Consider the following 16,136-nt stretch of genomic DNA (forward strand, 5'->3'; position numbering starts at 1 on the left):
ATTTTTTCAAACATCCATTTATTGTGCAGTAGTGAGTAAGTGAGTGAATAAAAGAGAGAGAGAGAGAGAGAGAGAGGAGAGTGGGAGGGCGAGTGATGTAGGTTGCAAATGTAATTATAATCTCACGAGCACCATTTTAGAACACTGACACACGGGGCAGACTGCCCGGTTCAGTTGCAGCCCAAAAATAACGACACTATATAACCTACTATCAGGTGGCCTCTACTCTTATAGCATAGATATAAACCTACAAAAGTTTGCAGACATATGTCTTATCGAAGTGCGTACAAGTTAAAAAGAATTCACGTCAGGTATCTGAATGTTGTTTTGATAGACATCCGGAAGCCTATGGTTTTAAAGTTGGAAAAATTGAAGAAAGATTGATAGGCTGTTGTTATCACTGTTTTTATAACTGTTTCGGTTTACTCACTGGATCAGTGACTAAAAAGTGACTTTTCACTGTTGAAACAAAAATTCATCTTTTTCATCATGATTCGAATCGGAAGTTTCAAATTGAACTCGGAATTTTTCTGAATCATCCTCCTCTTCTAAATCAGATATTTGAATACCCAAGCAGAGCACGCGGTAAAAGTAACTTCACCCCACGTGGGCCCGCGCTCGTGGTGGCGCAGGTGCATTGCCTTTAACCGGCCCACGCGCCCCTCCATCAATTTACTGTACCCGCGCGAGGTACTGACTTCAGCATCTGGCTGACATTTATTTTTATGTATTAGGCCTATCAATAAGGACAGGCACTGGCGTCTATTCTCTACTAATTTGTAAGAACTGTAAGAACTATTGTAAAAATAAAATAAAAAATAAAAAAACAGGAGTCAAGATGATGTTAAGTGGTGAGGTAGAGCTTTTATACCTCATCGCCCCTTACGCGCGCGCGCGTGCGCGCACACACACACACACACACACACAGCCGAGTATTTTCATTCATATTTCCTTCACCTGATGTCCCTTGTAAGGCCTAGTGGCCTACTACTATAAATAGCATCCTGACCATTATATTGCTCCTGCTCTTATCACCAGCCCTCATATATTCTCACAGACCTGTCGAATATAATACATGATTTTATTTAATAACACTTTAAAACATGCTCTTTGTATTTAAATATGAGTTGTTCATTATACAATAATAGACATTTACATTTTGGTCATTTTTATAAGACACTCAGTGCATTACAGTCAGTGCATTCAACTAAGGTAGGTAAGACAACCACATATCACAGTCATTGCAATGTTCTATAATAATAATGACAATAATAACAATAATAATACAAATACGAGTTACACATTTGCCTTACGGGCTAGATATGATGCTGATACTGTCCGCCTGCCATAATCTACTACCAATCGCCATCTATTGTGTATCAGTGTGAGTGCCATATGTGCAGTGCATGTCTGTTTGTTGTATGTATGGAAGTGAGTGTGTGTGTGTGTGTAAGTGTGTGCATGTCCAATCATGGCATATGTGTGTCTGTATTGTGTGTCTATTTGTATAGACCTATGTGTGTGTGTGTGTGTGTGTGTATGTGCGTGTTCGTGTGTGTATGTACCTTCGTGGCATATGTGTACGTGTTTGTGTCTGCCACAATGGCATCATCACCCGCCCCTGAGGCTGTGTGTGTGTGTGTGTGTGTGTGTGTGTGTGTGTGTGTGTGTGTGTGTGTAATGCTTTGATTGTTTTCTCCGCCGCAGCAGAAACGCACCAATTAATATGCATAGAGTGAGTGAGACAGAGACAAACAAAAAAACTGGCGGGGAGGGGAGAGATCGCACAGAGAGAGAGAGAGAGAGAGAGAGAGAGAGAGAGAGAGAATGGGGGGAGAGAGAGGGGAGAGAGAGAGAGAGAGGGGGAGAGAGAATGGAGGGGGTGATGAAATGAGAGATGAGGGTGGGAGGAGAGAAAGAGAGAGATGAAGTGAGATAAGGAGGTAGGGGAGGAGGAGGTCTCTGGATGGAAGAGAATGAAATCTGATAGATGTTGGAGTAAAAAAAACGAGAGAAGGAGCGAGAGAAAGAAAGGAGGGAGAGGGATCAATATGTACATATTTAGAGGAGAGGTGGAAGGAAATCAATTGAAAGGGGGAGGCAATTGACGTGGAGAGAGAGAGAGAGGGGGGAGAAAAGGGGAGCGAGAGAGAGGGTGACAACGAGGGATGAGGGAAGAAGAAGGAGTGCAGAGGTGGAGTGATATGTGGCTGTGGCTGCTGTCCTTTTGTCGCAGTGTCAGGGTATTGATACTGTAATACTCCACCCCCCCATCACAATGCTGCCGTGACAACGGGCAGAGTGACGCCCACTGGCATAATGCGGCCAGCCACAATACTGAGGGCACTGAGGCATCACACACTGGCAACGCAGGGCAGGGAGACAGAGAGATGGAGAGGGGGAAGGGGGAAGGGGGGAGAGAAGAAGAAGGAGAGAGAGAGAGAAGCTGGGAAATGGCGGGAGAGAGAAATAATCAGATAGAGGTAGAAAAGGGAGGGAGAGATGGAGACAGGGAAATAGAGAGGAAAGATGGAGGGAGGGAGAGAGAGAGAGAGAGAGGAAAAAGGAGGGTATTGATGGAGAGACAGAGAGATGACAGAAAGAGAAAGAGAGATAGAGAGACAAAGGATGGAGGGAGAGTGAGAAGGGAAGGAAAGAAAGAGAGGCAGATTATGTCTGGTCTTTGTGTTGATGTCTGGGAGTGTGTACCATAAACAGGTTGTGTGTGTGTGTGTGTGTGTGTGTGTGTGTGGAATCTGATTTGGCTATTCACATGTCTGATGTGTGCATGAATGATCAAAACCAAAAGTGCTCTTTCATTGAACAGAGGGGAAGAAGAGGGGAAGAAGAAGTTTTGGTCAAAGTAAAATTGAAAATCAGATTTGGCAATATTTACTCATATAGATAGATAGATAGATACAGAATCTATCTATCTATCTATCTATCTATCTATCTATCTATCTATCTATCTATCTATCTATCTATCTATCTATCTATCTATCTATCTATCTATCTATCTATCTATCTATCGTATCTACAGTATCTATCTATCTATCTATCTATCTATCTATCTATCTATCTATCTATCTATCTATCTATCTATCTATCTTATTAGCTACAGTATTACAGTATGCAGTATTATATCACAGTATGCAGTATACAGGTTTATAGTATAGCACTCTCCTATCACAGTGCATTGTTTGGGTCAATGTTTTGTCCATTCATCTATTCACAGTACACAGTCCAGTTCAGTATTGACTCTCTCTGGCAGCGATGTTTATCAGTGCTGAAATGTCTTTTACAGTTTTTCTCAGTCGCTTTGGTGCATTTCTTAGATCAAAAGTGCAATTCTTGAAACTACTTGTACAAATTCCAAATCATCTAGTCACTTGTGCACATCATTAAAGCCATTTCTTATTCCTTTTGAGCAAATTGCAATTGATAATGTACAAGTGTCAGCTTTTTTCCACATTATCAATTGCTCATGTCATGTTGATCAAAATGTAGTAGATGGTTCTCTGTTGAATAGTCTTACCCCTCAAAACATCTAGGCATTAGTTCCTTGCATAAGCCATTACATGCAAAATTGTTGAACTATTTGTCATAAACTGTCAAGCATAGTTTTACACATTTCGATTAGACCTTTTGTACAAAAACGTGAATTGATGAATCGTGCAGGTGAAATTGACCCTCACTCATGAAGGAATGTAAAAGTGTTAGTTCAACCAACAATCAACCAGTTGTCTAAATTTCTCAAAGGTGCATCTCATGAAGAATCAATTGGCAAGCATATATAGACAGACCAAAAACACAGAGTTGCAATTTTCCAATAATGGATGGACCAGGAAATGAACAGGGTCAACAGCCAAGAGGAGGAGGAAGAAGAGGAGCAAATATGCATGGTGGAAGGCAAAACAGAGGAAGAGGCAGAAGAGGACATAGGCTCCACCTGGCACAGCCAGAAGAGGACTGGCCACCCCACATAGCCTGGTTCCTCTCTAGGTTTATAATCTCCACCCGGCACAGCCAGAAGAGGACTGGCCACCCCACATAGCCTGGTTCCTCTCTAGGTTTATAATCTCCACCCGGCACAGCCAGAAGAGGACTGGCCACCCCACATAGCCTGGTTCCTCTCTAGGTTTATAATCTCCACCCGGCACAGCCAGAAGAGGACTGGCCACCCCTCATAGCCTGGTTCCTCTCTAGGTTTATAATCTCCACCCGGCACAGCCAGAAGAGGACTGGCCACCCCTCATAGCCTGGTTCCTCTCTAGGTTTATAATCTCCACCCGGCACAGCCAGAAGAGGACTGGCCACCCCTCATAGCCTGGTGGAAGGTGGAAGGAACATGCAATATATGTACATGTTATGTCACTCTTCCTTACCAAAACAAATTCAACTGTGTGTTCTGGGATATAGCGTATAATGGAGTTGGAATCAAGTTAACCCTCCCACATGCAGAAGACGGGGTCGGAATATCATCGGTCACAGAGCTACTGTGGATTTGCCAGGCCAATGGGGAGGAAATATCACCATGTGTGCTGCTATTTCGGAGCATGGTGTCCTAACCCATATCCCCCTTATAGGGCCATACAAAACCCAGCATCTACTCAACTTTTTAGAGACTCTCTACAGGGCTCTCATCCCTGATGATGAGAGGGGTCTGTTTAGAGAGGATTTGCCAAAGTATGTGGTCATTTGTGATAATGTGAGTTTCCATCGATCAAACATAAGGCAATGGTTTGTGACCCACCCGAGGATGCTCATAAAATTCCTCCCACCTTATTCACCATTCCTTAAGCAAAATGAGGAGTTATTTTCAGCATGGAGGTGGAAGGTGTACGATCGTCAGCCACACACATAGATGACCCTGCTGGCTGCAATGGATGCAGCATGTGAGGACATCACAGTAGACGCCTGCAGAGGATGGATAAGGCATTCCAAAAGATTCTTTCCACGTTGCATTGGAAGGGAAAATATCCGGTGTGATGTGGATGAGAATATGTGGGCTGACAGACAGGAACGTCTGGATGTGTAGAGACAGCACAACAGTGCTGCGGGCAAAGTTGTGCCTTAGGGGTGGTTTCCGGTGTTTCTTTCTAATTTAGTTTTTTTTCCTTTGTGCCTCTTGGGTTGTCCAGTCTCTTTCAATCAATAACCCACATACAGTAATATGTAAATAGTACTGTTACAATTGATATATGCCATAGAAGTGTAGCCTAAGTTTACATCAGGCAATACTGTCAAAGTACACAGTTACATTGACAACATGCCTAAACATTTTGACGACCTTGTTCGTGAAAGATGACTCAATGACTTATCATTCTGATGACACTGACATGATCATTGGCATGAATATTTACTTTTGAGAGATGTACTAAGGATTTTTAGTGACTGACTAGCTTTAGAAACATATCTATTGTATATTGCAATTTGTACAAATTGTTCTGAGAAATGCACTTATTATTTTGCACATGTTAGGGATGATGTGAAAAATGCACCAAAGCGACTGAGAAAAACTGTAACATATACTGTATCTCTTCAGGGTGTGCCCAAAATGGCACCCTATATAGTGCACTACTTTTGACCAGATCTCTATGGAACCTGGTCAAAAGTAGTGCACTGTTTGTTATTTGTTTATTTGAATCCCCATTATCTTTTGCAGAGGCAGCAGCTACTCTTCCTAGGGTCCACAACAAAACACAAAACATGACAAGTAACAAAACACGGGTACACCGATAGACAAGGAAAGTCACACACATTTAAAAGACAAAGATATACAAACAATACAACAACAAAAATAATGTGACTGTTAAGTGTGAGTCTGTGTGTTAGTGTGTGTGTGTGTCCTCTCACGGTCCCCGCCATTCCATGAGATGTTGCTTAATACATCTTTTCGACGTAATTCTGCTTTGCTGGAGTAATTGGAGATGGAAGGGAGTTCCACACGATCATGGCTCTGTATAATACAGTGGGTTTCCGTGAATTTGTTTTTGGGACCGTGGGTACCATGAAGAGACCCCTGGTGGCATGTCTTGTGGGGTATGAATGGGTGTCTGAGCTGAATCTTATTTGATTATGCAGGCAATCTGGAATTTGTTTATTCATTTCTCATAAAAACCAGAAGAGAAGCAGTTCATCTCTCGCCGACCCTCAACCAGGAAAGACTGGTATGCATGTTGTTGACGTTAATTCTGTATGTGCCGTTAAGGGCAAGGTGTGCTACTGTTTTGAGCCAGTTGCAACTCTCCCCTATGCACTACATAGAGAAAATGGTGCCATTTGAAACGCCACCCATGTTGATGGCATAAATCATACATCATCTCTGTTGGCAGCCCATAAGTCAGTTGATCCGCAGGAGATGACCAATGTCTCTCTCTCTCTGTTGCCTCTCTGCCCCCCTCTCTCTCTCTCTCTCTCTCTGTGTCACCTGTCTGCCCCCCATTTCTCCCTCTCCCTCTCTCTTCCCTTATTTCTTTCCTCTCCCTCTCTCTCTTTTCGCAACACCGACTCATTCTCTCACTCCGCTGTATGATCTATTGCTCCCTGCCCCTGGCTCTCCCCCTCACCCCCATCTTAATATGATGTAAAAAGCTAATCGCATGCAAATGTCTGTTGTCCCGGTAACCAGACCCGAAAAATCCCTTTGATGTTGCACCCGGCTCATTCTCTCCACGTTCTCTTTGTTCAACTAGAGTCTCTCTCTGCTTTGTCAACATCCCCCCTTTACCTCTCTCTCACTTTCTCTCTCTTTCCCTCTCTCTGCCCCTCTTTCACTGCTGCTCTGTCTCTCTTTGCCCTCTCAGTTCTCTCGCTGTCTGCCCTACTCTCTCCCTCTGCCACATTCTCACTTACGAGCTCTCTGTCTCTCGCCCCATTCCCCTTGCAAAAATAAAAACTTCTCTAATTCTCTCTACTTTTTTTCTCTCCCTGCCTGGCTATACTGCAATACCACCCTGGTTCTTTGTGTCTGCCTATTCGCTTTTTTTCTATAAGCCCCCTCTCTATTCCTCTGTCTCCTTCATTCTTTCTTCTCCCTCCATGCACATCGTCTCGTGCACGTCGTCTCCCCTCTCTGTGCCTCTCTGTCTGCCTGTCTTCTTTCCCTCTTCTCCTGTCCTCTCTCGCTCCCCCCTTTCTCTCAGAGGGTCAGCCCCTTCCTGTTTCACTCCTCTCTCTCTCCCCACCTCCCCACTTTTCATCCCTCATTCCTCTCTCTCTCTCTCTCACTCACTCACTCACTCACTCACTCACTCTCACTCACTCACTCACTCACTCACTCACTCACTCACTCACTCACTCACTTCTCACTTCTTTCTCTTGTGGAGTATTTGACCCTCTCCGCATAGTCACCTAGTCATCCAAGGTTCTGTTGGTGGTTTGCCGGAGATGAACTGCTGCTGATCTAGGGGAACACAGTTGCAGTACACACACATTACTAGTGAATTTCTGTGCAACGATCAATGTGCAGGTACACAAACTGCAAAACCCCGTCAGTAAGTGTTGCTACTAGCAGTAAGTGTTATGTAACAATGTGCTAGACTGTCTGCGACTACACTGTACCTGACTATTCTACTACTATGTAAATACATTGGTTTAAGTCACTTGGAATGCAAAGTGGGACCCACATGGCAACATCCTCTGTATCCAAAGCGATACCACTAACAGGTTATCGAGTTTCAATGGCTTCCGTCCAGTTTTATTTCAATAAGAAAGGTACACATGATCTAAGTACAATTGAAGTACAATTGAAGTATAACGCGTATCTAGTACATTGTAACCGTATAGCATGCAGACATTCAACAAAAACAGAACAAGCATTTATTTCGAAACTGTAAACATCAGTATATTTTTGGCATAAACTGTATAGGTTAGATGACACTTAAAAAAAACACTTGAACAAAAACCCCGTTGTATTTACATGTAAAACTACGAATCATGTCAAAGTGTAATAAAAAGACGCTTCGAAGATGAAAATCTACAGCTGGATGGTTAAAAGGTGTTCATTATTCTGAAGACATATTATAAGACTTCTCTCCTGGTGAAAACAATAGCTCCAAATATAATGCAATATATTCTGCAGCACCAAGCTAGTACTGTTGTATGAGTACTGCATACCTCCTAATCAGACAAATTAGATATTGATTCAATGGGTTCAATATCCATTTGCACTTTTTAATTTGGATATGGAGTTGCTATGACACCCATAAAATCTGATGAGAGAGACAAGGGTTGCTGCCATCTGTGTATATTAGGCAGACTAACCTACCTACATAGCTGGCATACAGGCTATCTGTTAGTGCCCTTTATATCATACAATAACACAATTTAAATTCAGTTTGCTCCCAAAATTGACTAGCTTATAAACACAACTTTTATACTTAATAATACTTATATTTGTAGTTGTAAATGAACTCAACCCTCGTGTATATGATTGTATGTTACAGTATTGCATTGTATTCTATTAGGACTGCAGGTTCCTAGCGGTAAGGGTGATGGGCCAGTAACCGAAAGGTTGGTTAGTTTGAATCCCCGAGCCGACAAGGTGAAAAATATGACAATGTGCCTTTGAGCAAGGCACTTAACCCTAATTGCTCCAGGGTCGCTTTTGATAATGGCCAACCCCGGCTGTGAACCCACTCTCTGAGGTGTCAGGGAAAGTTGGGATATGCAAAAAAACGTCATTTCCAAATCACACATGCACATTATTACACACTTGGGCATGTGTTAATTAGGACAAATATAAGCACCCCATCAAATGATGTATCATTGTCACTGTATTGTATTACAGTTGGAGGCGTAAGCTAATAGTGCATACTGCATTCAAAAATAAAGAATCTTTCAATTCACAACAAGATAATAGGGCAGGTAACAGACATCTCCATTTCATGGAACACTTTCCTTCATTTTGAATAACGTATATAAAGCTATAAGCACATGACTCAGACACAAACAAATGACTCATTTGACACACTCTCGACCCAACCGACGTCATATTGCATGAACTTATGCTCGCAAATCAAACATTTGTACACTTGGTGCTTGCAACATTATGGCTTATAGTGAAAAAGAGGAATCACAAAATTATTCAATGAAATAGTCATTGAAAAGACCAATGGAGAATACGACATCGAGTCCCATAGCTACTGTATCTTTAGACAAGAGCAGTGCTATAAGGCACCAAAACAAGTTATACGGTTTACCATAAGCCTTACGCCTGAATAAGACATGATACCACCTTTCCTTAAACCATCAACAATAACAATTGGACACATTGTAACCATTTGGCCCAGATTCCCGCTTGCTTTACATCCTCACGAACAAACCACCTCAAAATACAGACGTTGGTCGTCTCTCTTTAACAGCTTATTTGGTTCTGAGTGCTGAGATGAATCAGACGGTTATAATAAGATGTGGACATTTCTCCTTTCCATGTTATTGTTTATTCTACTCTTTACTTCCAGGCAAGACCTACTGAGAGTAGGGCGCCATGCCTGTCGTTGGTTGATATCTGCCCACTGGTTGGTCTATAGCTACTCTACTAAGCTGTAAGATGGCCACAGTGTCGGAACAGTACTCTACTGTCTATAGCACAATAGGACTGTCTGCAGAGTGTATGCGTGTGTTCCACACTCTGCGTAATGTGTGCACCCATACATGCAGGGCCGTATGTACTCATTTGCATAGATCACAATCACACCTAGCCTATACTATACCACATATACGGCCACACAGACAGAATCTATAATACTACTACAGTACTAACACCCCCAAAAAAACGTCCCTGTTTAAACAGCATTGTAAAAGGCAACATTTTAATAATGTCCAATAAAGTCAGTATAAAGCTATATTTCCTATAATGCTCCTGTATGTTTTAGGAGATAGTGGAAGCACGAAGGCCATGGCCGCCAGCCAGTGGTTCAGGCAGAGTGGTTTGGCCTAGTGGGGAGCCGCTGAAGGAGGACAATGGCTCTACTGTGTGGCTGGAGTGTCCACGGTATCAATGACTCGGCGAGCAACTGTGTCCGGCCGATCCAACATGGCCACCGAGAGCAGGCTCTGCTGATGCTAGGTCCTGGGTTAGTCAGAGCCGTAATGTCTCTTTGTTTCCTGTATGCCCTTTTCTCTTTGGTCCTTTACTTCTTGTCCAGTTTGACCCGTCCAGTGGCTTGCATAGAGATGTTGTGTTGGTCTTTATTAGGTCCAGAATCCAGTTTCTGGACAGGGAGGGAGGCAAGGGAGGAGAGTGAGCGGAGAAAGGTAGATGAAGGTTGAGGTGTTGGATATACGAACTATAAAGGGTTAACCTGGGGGTTTATTACCTTCAGTCATTCAGGAGAAAAATGGGTCAAAGCATTTGACTGATTTAGACGTTTAAAAGGAGAGAGAGATTGTGGGTTGACGGGGCAGACAAGGAAAGGGAGAGAAAGAGAGTGATGGAGGAAACGGAGAGAGATTACAGTACGTGTGCAAGATAAGATCACTCACGTTGGTTGCTGAGATGAAGATTACACCGCAGTGGAAGGAGACTGGTTCTGTGGAGACAAACATCTCATTTGAAGCACAGTGTGAATGTGTGTCTGTGTGTGTGTGTGTGTATTTGATTGTTTATTTGTGCGTGTGTGTGTGTACGTGTGTGCGTGTCTGTGTCTGCGTGCGTGTGTCTGTGATACCCACCTGTGTTTGTCCCCTCCCAGAGGCTGGGGACCCCCCCTCCTTCTGACTGCCAACAGAGGAAGAGTCTGAACAGCTACTGTGGACTACAGAGAGAGAGAGAGACAGACAGAGAGAGAGAAAGAGAGATATGAGAGAGGGGGAAAGGAGTGAGAGAAAAAGAGAGTGAAGGTCAGTCGCCTGCCAATAAAGCTTTTGTAATGAAATTAAAATTGCAACACTGCAGATATAGAGCATGATTCCATTATACCATTATTCACAGGGAGACATCTGGTGGACAGCATATGTATTACACACAGGGTGTTTATAATATTTTTGTGGTTTCTGACAGTGTGTGTGTGTGTGTGCGCGCGCGCACCTCTGTCATTCAGATTGTAGATAGAGTCGAGTTCAGATGTTACCGGTGCTCCTGTGGCATCTAGCAGTATCTTACTAGACACACCGATACACATTGTCTCTTTCAAACACAACTCTGAGAAAGAAAGAGAAAGAGAACGAGACAGAGAGAAAGAGAAAGAGAACGAGACAGAGAGAAAGAGAGAGAGACCGAGAGAGAGACAGCGAGGGAGACACAGAGAGAGAGAGAGACAGAGACAGAGAGAGAGAGAAAGAGAGATAGAGAGACATAGACACAGAGAGAGAGAGAATTCCATTACATGTTCAATTCATAATGCAATATCTTACACTAGTGAATTTGAACGGTGGCCCCGACCAGGACTCAAACCCAAGTCCGGCGACCGTCAACCCAACACCTTATCCGAACCTCTTGACAAGGTCACTAGGGTGAATGGGGTTAAGGTCGCTACAATAGTTTGGAACTTGTGTTGTATATGGCTGGGGTGAGAGGTGAGAGTTCAGAGCACAGGACTAAAATCTTATTCGAGTTCTGTGGGTCAGAGTAAAATGTCAGGGATCATACTGTACCTGTGTTGTGTATAGCGTGAGTCCAGAGGAGCTGAGCAATGTCGTGTGTCCAGGCTGCCCTCCCCTCTCCACTCTGACACTGCAGGGTCAGGCAGTCCCGGATACGAGGGGCCTGACGCACCCACACCTCGAACCTCACCCCTTCCTCACCCACACTCTGGGTCAGACCCATCTCACCCGTCTGTCAGAGAGGGAGGGGGGAGGGGGAGAAAGAGAGATGTGGAGAGAATAGAGGTCAAAACCGTACACATAGTGGATTCATGTGGTATTGCACCTTCGTCTCATACCACCGCTTTTTTGTAAATGACGGATTTGGGGCCCAATTTTTCTGTGGGTATCTCGTCTGATTGAGGCCATATGTGTGTGTGCGTATTTACGCGCATCTGTGTGTGCACCCGTGTATGAGTGTGCGCGTGTCCGTTACCTTGATGCTGTGTTTGAAGCTGTAGGCGGTGCGTCCTGGGCCGGGACTCTTCTGCTTGGTGAAGATGATGAGGTGCTGATAGAGGAACACACTCCTCACCCCTGTCTTCTTCCTCCTGGTCCCCCCACACACCAACAGCTCCCCCTGACGCACCAGCTCTCCGCGCTCCGCCACTGGGACCTAACACACACACACACACACACAGTTTACCGCCCACCAAACCGCGTCGTGTTGTTCAAGAGAAGCTTTTGAAACAAGCTATTTTTAACCATCCAAGTGATGTGAGGTTCATGTAACCCGAGCTATGCGTCAAACATAACTCCTCCACCACTCTCTGTTCTGTTATTTAGCTAACTTTCAGAGAGCTCTTTGTGTGTGTGTGTGTGTGTGTGTCATGTGTTTTTGCCTGTGTGTGTTTGTGGGTGTGTTCTAGTAGCTATGTGGTAGGGTTTAACCTAGCTATATAATCCACTCTGTAGGTGACTCAGCAAAGCATTATGTCATCAGTCAGACTGACAGTGAGTGTGTGTTTGTGTATGTGTGTGTTTGCGTGCGCGTGTGTTTCTCTCTCGCTCCCTGCGTGTGTGTGTGCATGTATGTTTGTGTCGTGTATGAGTATGTGTGTATGAGTATGTGTGTCACCATGGTGATTGATAGAACTGTGTCATAGAAGCAACAGAACTACAGGACAGGAAGCAGAAAACAGGAGTAGGATTGGCTTATAAAAATAGGATGAAACAAGTTGCATCTAGGTGCTGATCTATGGTCAGTTTTGGCTTAACCCCCCAAATGGCTATGGTTAGAGCTGACGTAGGGAAAGCTGATTCTAGATCTGTGGTTATGGACAAATTGAGTTATTCAAGTGAATGTGATGTGATGCTTATTGAACTGTTTGTCCTGACGAAGTCCCAAATTGCATCATATTCCCTTCACAGTGCACTACTTTTGACCAGAGCCCCATGGGCCCTGATTAAAAGAAGTACACTATGGGCTCTGGTCAAAAGGGTGCCATTTAGGACGCATTCCCAATTTAAGGTTGAAACCTTGTCCAACACTTTGGGATCATTATACCAGTATGGGGGTTTATCTATTCTAAATTGTCTTCCTCCCAGAGTTGAGAATTTAGTTTTAAGTCTGGCGTTCTCACCGGACACCCGACGATTAGGTCGCTGGCCCGGAGGTCCTCGCCGTGACGCTGGACGTGTCTGAGGACGGAGAGGGAGGAGTCGGAGGCAGGGTTTAGCCCTCCCAGCTCTTCCAAGGCATCGCAGTACTGTTCCAGTCTCAGTGTAGGGGCCTGGAGACAATGGGGGAACGACAGGGGGGAGAGAGGAGGGGTGGCCGGGAGTCTGAGCTGGGGAGGGAAGAGGATGGGAAGGGGGGAGAGAAAGGAGAGGACTTCAGCATCATTGCCATCTACAATATGGTCGACATCATCATCATCATCATTGTTATTACCTTCATCATTTTCATGACACAGTACTTAGAAATATTTTATCTTCTACTGTCACCCGGTGGCCATTTTAAAAACTGCACCTCCAGCATTTGACACAGCTCCAAACTACAGTAAATATTCAACCCTCAGATCTCTACTAAAACCCATCTATGTGATGTTCTTCTGTTCATGTTTTCTCAGTCTAAAGCTGTGATCAGATTATGCCCTGTGTGTGTATCAGACTGTGCTTATTGTTGTATGTTGAAAGCCTGTTGATTGGTTTTAGTGTAATCCAACCTTAATGAGTTATTTGAGTATACTTTACACTTATAATTGGCTTCCGTGTATACAATGCTGTTTTAATTGTCCATACTATATAATGCTGTTGTTGTAATGGGCTTAAGCTAGTGAATGTGACGCTGTTCCGTGGTGGCTGGTGGAACTTTAAATCGGAGGATGGGCTTGAATGGAACAGTATCAAACATTCCACTCATTCCATTCCAGTCATTACTATGAGACATTCTACCCACACCAGCCTCCACGGACTCTGTTTTCAATTTAAAAAAATGTTTGCTACGAGACAGTCTCTTACCTTGAAGAAGTCCGCAGCTTGAGTAACCAACGGGGAGTCCAATTCTGGTTTAATCCTGATGTAGTGAGAGTAGTGGAGAAACTCCTCTCTCTATTTGTGTGTGAGAGAGGGGTTTGGTATGGAGAGAGAGAGAAAGTAAAGTACTTCATTTTTATATATATATTTTAAAAAAAAAAATCTACTTCTACAGTACCCTTGATGGCACTTCCCATGCTAAAACAGCCCTCTCTCCAACTCTATGATCGACCCACTCACGTATTTACTGAAGAGGTCCTGTTGCAGCAGACTCTGCAGTAGAGCTCCCTCCATGGCTGGGAGGAGGTTCTGTGAGTGGAAGGAGCTGAGGCTGGCCCATTTGGGGAACAGGAGATCTGCTTTCCCCCTGAGGGAGGAGGGGGTGTCTGGACCCTCCAGGAGGGGCAAGTAGGTCTCTTCCACCCCCTTTAATACAGCCACGTACTGCCTCTCTGAACTCAGCATCCTGCACCACAATAGGTACAGTTTACTGTACGGAGAAAGGAGGGAGAGGGAATGAAGAGACAGAAGAAAGGGGTAGGGAGAACCAGAAAGAGAGAGGGAGGAAGTAAGAGAGAAAGTTAGAGAGGGAAGAGGTAAGTCAGAAAGGAGGGTAAAAGAGGAAGAAAGCTGCATTTCTCTCTCTCTCTCACACACACACACACACACACACCATACCTCTGTGCGGTGGTGGTGCCCTGCCTCTCCCCTCCCGTCTCCCTCTCCGCTCGGCTCAGCAGCACGTGTTGTCTTGGCGTCCCGGTGTAGTCCACCACTTCCTTGCTGCTCACCTCTACACCTCTGATGAGCACCCCTGATCCCCCCTGCACCCCTCCTATTCCTCCCCCAATCCCTCCTCCTCCTCCCTCTCTCCATCCGGGGACGGCGGCTGCCATCCCAGCGGCGATAACAGGGTCTGTGAGGGCCCGGCGCCCCAGCCAGGTGAGGGGGGAGTTACGGCTGGCTGCACCCACAGGAGGCTCTACAGGCCTGGCGGTGGCAGGGCCCCGACGGGGGGCCAGCAGGGCCTGGAGGTCGAAGCTGGGGTGACGCTTCCTGGGGGGTTTGGGGGGCAAAGGAGCTTCTGTGGGCTGGGGGAAGAGAGGAGAGAGAGAGAGAGAGAGAGAGAGAGAGAGAGAGAGAGAGAGAGGGGAGAGGAAGATGGAGAGGGAGGTGATGGATCTAGGATTGTACAATGTAAGAGAAGAGGCACAATAAAGGCGAACGGCTAAAAGCAGCAGGAGGCCTCTGACCAGAATTCTGTCCGTCATTTTCTGTTTCCTGACGATTCTATATGCTGAATCAGGTGATCAGGTGAATCAGCAGGTGATCGCTAACACACTAGAGATGTTATGCAATCCATTATAATCTAAAACACACACATAAATACATGCAGTATTTACAGCCACCACACACACACACACACACACACACACACACACACACACACACACACACTTACGCTCTTCTTTGCCGGATGCAACAGATTCTGCAGAAATTTCCCTCCTCCCGCTCCTCCTCCTCCTCCTCCCGTTCCCTCCTTCCTATTCCCTTTCTCCTCTCCTATCTTCAGCGTGGAGCAGGTCTGTGGGCGAAACAGTGAAGCCAGGGACCCCCAGGACTGGAGGCCTCCCTCTCCTCCCCCGGCCCCGACACCCCAGTCTCCCTCTCCCTCGGGCCCCATCAGGTCCCACAGACTGGAGGCGGAGGGGGTCTTGGGCCGGGCCTGGCCCTGGTTCTGCCCTCGCTCTGCCTGCTGCAGCAGCCTGGGTTTGACCTGAGGAACAGTAGCAGAAACAGTGGGCTTTGTTACATTTGTACATTGTTACAATACTGTATACATATATATATAATATGACATTTGTAATGTCTTTATTGTTTTGAAACTTCTGTATGTGTAATGTTTACTGTTAATTTTTATTGTTTATTTCACTTTTGTATATTATCTACTTGCTTTGGCAATGCTAACACATGTTTCCCATGCCAATAAAGCCCCTTGAATTGAATTGAGATACTGCAGACAGACAGACAGACAGACAGACAGACAGACAGACAGACAGACAGACAGACAG

At 44.9% G+C, this 16,136-nt stretch overlaps 1 protein-coding gene across 2 annotated transcripts in view; it reads right to left on the reverse strand.

Annotated features, from left to right (window-relative positions):
* Positions 1 to 9,773: 9,773 nt before the first annotated feature.
* arhgef40 (Rho guanine nucleotide exchange factor (GEF) 40) overlaps positions 9,774 to 16,136 on the reverse strand; it is a 37,415-nt gene continuing 31,052 nt past the window's right edge. The window contains exons 18-28 of one of the 2 annotated variants that reach the window (XM_029666514.2): positions 15,527 to 15,841; positions 14,743 to 15,155; positions 14,305 to 14,530; positions 14,050 to 14,139; positions 13,170 to 13,376; positions 12,023 to 12,202; positions 11,599 to 11,779; positions 11,033 to 11,146; positions 10,678 to 10,760; positions 10,489 to 10,535; positions 9,774 to 10,217 (exon numbers count right to left, since the gene is read on the reverse strand). In XM_029666514.2, the coding sequence (XP_029522374.2) occupies positions 10,509 to 10,535; positions 10,678 to 10,760; positions 11,033 to 11,146; positions 11,599 to 11,779; positions 12,023 to 12,202; positions 13,170 to 13,376; positions 14,050 to 14,139; positions 14,305 to 14,530; positions 14,743 to 15,155; positions 15,527 to 15,841 (1,836 nt within the window). In that variant the 3' untranslated portion in view covers positions 9,774 to 10,217; positions 10,489 to 10,508. Of the gene's footprint in view, positions 10,218 to 10,488; positions 10,536 to 10,677; positions 10,761 to 11,032; positions 11,147 to 11,598; positions 11,780 to 12,022; positions 12,203 to 13,169; positions 13,377 to 14,049; positions 14,140 to 14,304; positions 14,555 to 14,742; positions 15,156 to 15,526; positions 15,842 to 16,136 lie in introns of both variants that reach the window. The other variant, XM_029666513.2, reaches the window with a different exon arrangement.

The sequence above is a fragment of the Oncorhynchus nerka genome, linkage group LG8, assembly GCF_034236695.1.
Source record: "Oncorhynchus nerka isolate Pitt River linkage group LG8, Oner_Uvic_2.0, whole genome shotgun sequence".
NCBI classification, from domain to species: domain Eukaryota; kingdom Metazoa; phylum Chordata; class Actinopteri; order Salmoniformes; family Salmonidae; genus Oncorhynchus; species Oncorhynchus nerka.